The sequence below is a fragment of the Solanum stenotomum genome, chromosome 8 (genome assembly GCF_019186545.1).
Source record: "Solanum stenotomum isolate F172 chromosome 8, ASM1918654v1, whole genome shotgun sequence".
Taxonomy (NCBI): Eukaryota; Viridiplantae; Streptophyta; class Magnoliopsida; order Solanales; family Solanaceae; genus Solanum; species Solanum stenotomum.
Window position 1 is genome coordinate 19,983,274 of NC_064289.1, and position 5,979 is coordinate 19,989,252.

Genomic DNA, 5,979 nt, shown 5'->3' on the forward strand with positions numbered 1-5,979 from the left:
GAAGTAATTTTATAGAGATAATATCATATTAAGTTTAATTTTGAATCGTTAAATTAATTTGAAATTTTAATTTAGATATTAACATGATATTTACATATGTGTTTGAATTTGCTTATTACAAGCAAAAGTAGATATTTTGCCTGTTGCAACTTCTTTACCAAAATTTTGACGCAGAAGAAATAGAAATGATTCTTTTCTTGTAGTAAAGGATGTTTACAAAATTAATTAAATAAACAAAATATTATAAAGTATAAATTAGATAAATTATAGTATTTTTTATATTAATAAAATGTGGTTAGAAAATGTATTACAAGAAAAATTAAAACAAGAAAGGTGAGCATAATAGTTAATATTATAAATCACAAAAAAAAAAAGTGTTGTAAAATCAAATTTGAGGAGAGATTTATGTAATTATTTTTCTAGTTCTTGGCTATAATGACTTTATGGAAGGTAGATATTTCTATATATACAAAGTTAGGTCATATTTACAAAATATAGAAGGAAATTTTCGTTTACTAAACATAGTAGCATTTCTTTTTCAAAACATATACTATATTTAATTCAAGGCTTAAAATTTTGGTCAAATTTTTGTGTATAAAAAATTAAAAATGTATAAAATCGATTAAAAAAAAATACTGTAAGTTCGGGAACAAACAATTTTTGTGTATAAAATCGATATATATATATAATTGTATAAAATTTGTCTTAAAGTTGATGCTAGATTTTTGAGAACAAACAACTTTTGTGTATAAAATCGATAATGAACTACGTATTTAAAAGTATGAACTTTCATAAAGATCATGTTAGGTTTCCGAAAATATTACACTTCGATTCTCACATACAATTTCATGTATAAAATTAATTTTGATTCCAATTTGATTTTGAATAGTCCTAAATGAAGTTATGCTTTGCAAAAAATATTTATGATTGAATGTACTCATCAAAATTTGAAATACAACTTCAAAAGCAAAAAAGTAAACAGAAAAACATGTTACAAGATATTTTCCAATTTAGAATTTTCACGTTAAAACATTGATTTTCAACCAAACATTCTATGACTAGTAGTGACACTATTAAATGACGACATTGCAAAAGCTTAATATAACAGGGAATTCAAATACCTTAAATTTTCAAAACCTCCTCACAGTGGCAATATTGCACCCCCATAAATTCAATAACAGTTAGTTTCAAGAGGAAAAAAATATGCAAAAAATTCCAGGTGAGAGGGTTAACTAGTCACTTCTAATCATACAGGCTAACCAACAAACCATGAATAATCCAATCTTACATAATCCCCTCTTCTCAATGATGTATCCTAAGTTGTCTTGGACTTGAGGTTCTTTTTCTTTGGTAGCCTCCGGTTAATCGAGTTCTTCATCCCCACGAAAAACAGCAATGCACCAAGGAGTGCCAGACACTACAGAAGGGAACAAATCCGATTTAACTCATGTTTGGATGCATTTCACTTGTTAAAAGGAAATAACATTAATTTTGACAAACCTGGAGGAACTCTTGTAGAACAATGAAATACTGTGGTTCTCCAATGTTAAAGTGGCTGAAATCGTGCAGAAGTGGAGTGGCCATTATCAAGTAACATATCTGCAGTCAGTGTTTTAAAAGGTGGGGGCGTGAGGCAAGACGTTTTATACAGTACGGAGCGAGGCGTAAGCCCCGAGACACGGGGCATAAGTCCCATGGATCTACAGGGCGTAATCTCATATATATTCAATTTTATAGTTTTATTATTGATAAAATAAGCAAAAGTAAACCTTTTAGTGATTTTACAAATATTTTTTTATAAATAACCTACAATATATAGAAATTATATTATGATTTTTATTTGAGATAAGTATTAATAATCAATAATGAAAAAAAAAAAGTATTATAATTACTATTTGCGAAATATCATTACACCAATAGTCAAAAAATATGATTTAAAGCAAAAATAAGTTCAAAAAAATAAATTAAAAACGCCTAGGTCTACGTTTTTACGCCCAGGACTTGCGTTTTTATGCTCGAGGCTTACGCCTCAAATTTTAGAACTTACGCCTTATGGATCTACGTCTTTAATTTACGCCTCGGAGCGTTTTTGGTACGCCCCGCCCCGAGACTCTCCCCAAAAACGTTTTTGAAAACACTGTCTGCAGTATTGACGACAGATGATTGAAAGTTAAAACATAGTGTGTACGGATAATTCTAAACGAAGGTGTCAATCAATTCTAGGAGACTGAAATTCCTAACCAGTAGAAAAGCACCAGTGAAGCAGCCAAATACTAATAGCAATCCACCCAATCCTTTTAGAGCCATGAATGCTGCTACCACATGCCTAACCTGAAAAAAGTGTTTCACAAATGTCATACCAGTATCCATTTTTACGACAGAAAAAAAAAACAAAATTCAACTTATCTAGTGAAATAAGGATATAACCATTTACATCTATTTTTGGTGTCCCTGTCCCCAACTTGGATTCAAGAAAATCCTGCAGACCAGCCACTTTGGGAGCCAATTCCTTAGCAGCAGGTCCACCATCTTCTCCAAATTCATGGAACCTGCAAAATCACATTTCAACCAACATTAGTTTAGTAGGCAAAATCTTTGCATCATCCAGGAAGAAGAGTAATCTTTTAAGGAGGGAAAGATGCTATGGAAACTAAAATTGTGAGTTTGTTGGTTTCATTTGGACTGTTAAGAGTGATATCATAAGAAGAAAGATGCAAACTTCAACACGGCATTGGCAAAACACTTTTACAATGGTCAAAAGTACTCCACCCACACCCATCCTCGTGATGGAATCAGGCTAGGAAGCACTAAAACTCAAAAAGAAAATCACTAGTACCATTTTCCCACACAGTGCAATCACCTTTATTACTGCCTTTGTAATTCCATTGTAACTTGAACCATACACTAATAATAGCCAGCAAAGTACTTGCAGTTTTTGGATCATTTTGCAACATTAGCATTACTCAAGAAAATACAATAATTTAATGAACCTGCTGATAACATGAAATTACAGCTGAGGATAAAGATGAAAGTTGTTTGCCTATTTAAAAGTTTAATCTGAGGATATTTACTCCGGCTTGTTACAACTAGAGGGGTAAGGCGAGTTCTACAACATAAAGGTCACTTTTCCTGTGGAGTCCTAAAGGGGTAGTAACTTGGAAAGAAATTACCAACCAACAACAAGAACATAAAACTAGCAAATATAGCATTAGCTATCTAAAATCCTTTTAAGAACAGAAAGGAAAGGTTTTAGCCAGAGCTGATCTATTTTGCCCACAACAGCAGCAAACAGATTTTCCACGACAGAAGGCATATCTAAAGAATATCAAGCAAAATATCACCTTACTTCACCAACACATCACATAATTTTTTTCTGCCAACCATGTAGCAACTTAGCTACCTTGAGAGGAGGATAAAAGCTCAAAGTATGGCATCTGATGTTACTGCCAACCATGTAGCAACTTGGCTACCTTGAGAGGAGGAGGATAATAGCTCAAAGTATGGCATCAGATGTTACTGCCTAGCAATGCAAATAGTGGCGAATCTAGGATTTCTAGAACATAGGTGCACCACTAAAAACAGGAAAAAATGTATTTAATGAGAATTGATCCCTAGGTAAATAACTCAACCTTCAGCCAAGTGCATTTAGTCTTTTGGTAGCATAAGTGCCACCAGATAATATTCAACTAATTTTAGAAAATATATGCATAAAATGCCTAGTTTTATGAAGAGACCACAATTCACGTGCCCCAATATTTGCCTATTAATTCGCCCTTGAATGCAAACTAAACAAAACTACGGAGCTTAAATATTTCTTTGTGCAATGACGTTTTCATCTTAACCTACTGTTAATGGATTCCATGTTATCTTTTATACTTGAACACTTCTGGCTCTCTCAGACTGATCACTCGGCTATTCCACCCTATATATGTCTTTCCAAACAGCTCAAAGTTACATTTAGCTCAGTGACAGCCAAATCAACCGCATCTGATGGCCCCTTACTAATCTATGATGGATCAAAAATCGAATCGACTATCTAACTCAAACACAGAATAAAGCAACACCAAAAAGATCAAGGTTCTTCCTCCAGTAAAAGACAACTCGGGTAACAGTAATTCCATACTCAAAGAGCATAATAGGTATACATACTTCCAATAACCAATTAGCACAAATAGGTGTACACGAACACCGCATTAGGAACCACCCTCAAAGAAATGAAACCATTATCTAATCTTCTTAGGCACATTACATAATAACCACTCATTCCAACAACAACATAGCCAGAGTAATCCCACAAGCAGAGTCTAGGAAAGGTGGCGTGTACGTAGACCTTACCCCTACCTTTGTGGGGTAAAGAGATTGTTTATCAATAAGACCCTTGGCTCAAGTAGAGCATATCAAAGCAGATTTGAAAAAATAACCACTCACTCCCATGGTTCAAAAAACAAAATATGGTTCTAACTTCTACCATAAAGACGTAGAAGAAAAACGGAAGTGGGTAAGATAAGGGGGAATGATGGTAGCCCTCAAAGGTAAGTGCTGTTGGCAAAACATCCTCCTACCCATCTGTTAGATTCAACTTAAGAAAACTTTGGCCAGAACTAAAAGCAACTTGGCTCCAAGAGAAACTAAAACAATAAAGTTAAGACTTACTCCCTGAACCATTACCCAACACGAACTTCATCAAGATTGGAAACTACCCTAATACTTTGCCTTGACAGAGCAGTAGAGACTAAACATAATGAACACCCACTTTTTAACTTCCAATACCCTATTTTCCACCCAGCTGGAGCTAGGAGAAAAGAGATTCAACATACAACTAAATGCATCTAGCACAAAACAGTCAAGTCAAAACCAAACATACCAAATAGTTAACACCCAACTTCAGAATAACAATCAAGATTCACAAAGCTCAAATCTTTTTTCCCTTTTAGCTTCAACAGATCACCAAAACCCCTTCTTGCTTCAACCATATACTCATACTACACATTTCTTTCAAAACCCACATAACCCAGCAACCTATTTGGCTGGATCTATCAACACCCACATATTTTTTACTACACAGCAAGCAAATACACAGAAAACCAAGAAAGTAAACAAAAAGTCAAACATGTAAAGACCAGATCTAAATATAAAGAGATAGAGGAAGCAAATTATACATTTGCCAAGCAGAGAGAATGAAAACAGAAGCAAAGAGGACCCTTCCAAGAAATGACAAGAACCCCATTTTGCTTGCTATGGATTCTTTGGCTCTCCAAGCTGAGAGAAGGAAAATTGAGAGAGGACTGAGGAGGAAGAACGTAGGTGGGGTTTGATGGGCACTTCATCGACTTCAATTTCTCAATTTATTAAGGATTAAAGTATTCATGTTGGAATAGCACAAGGGTTGAAACTCTTTTTTTTTCTTTCTTTTTGTTATGCTTGAAATATTTTTCATATTTTTTTCAAACATCCACATTTTCTTAGCAATCTTTGATCATAGTCTAATTTTAAGTTTTGATTTAAAATTAGCTTGGTTTATAAATCTTCAATTTCAAAATGTGATTTCAAATCTCTTATTCTTTGAACAATAGAAGAAAAAAATAAGAATTTTAATTTTTAAAAAAATGTAAAAAATTGATGGGAAAACGAACAAATATACCCCGAACTATCGTAAATGATATGTAAATACCCACCGTTATACTTTTGGGACATTTGGGCCCCTGCCGTCCAAAAACTAGAGCATATATACTCTTTATACTAACGGTCATACATGTGTCATATTTCTATCCACTGACCCGACGGATAAGATTTCACTATGTGTCCCTATTTAGTCTTCCGTTAGAGTGAAGTGTATATATGCTCTAGTTTTTGGACGGCAAGGACATCAATGTCTCAAAAGTATGACGAGGGTATATGTATACTATTTACGATAGTTCGGAGGTATATTTGTTTTCTTTCCCAAAATTGATTCATAAGTTTATAAAAATTATCATCTTT

General features: G+C 33.6%; 1 protein-coding gene across 1 annotated transcript; it reads right to left on the reverse strand.

The window, feature by feature from the left end:
• Positions 1–1,102: 1,102 nt before the first annotated feature.
• LOC125872418 (uncharacterized) lies at positions 1,103–5,326 on the reverse strand. The gene is made up of 5 exons (XM_049553147.1): positions 5,160–5,326; positions 2,435–2,549; positions 2,242–2,331; positions 1,501–1,599; positions 1,103–1,417 (listed from the first exon to the last, which is right to left on the reverse strand). Exons 1-5 carry the CDS (start codon positions 5,225–5,227, stop codon positions 1,316–1,318), a joined length of 474 nt encoding a protein of 157 aa, XP_049409104.1. The 5' UTR covers positions 5,228–5,326; the 3' UTR covers positions 1,103–1,315.
• Between the last annotated feature and the right edge of the window lie 653 nt (positions 5,327–5,979).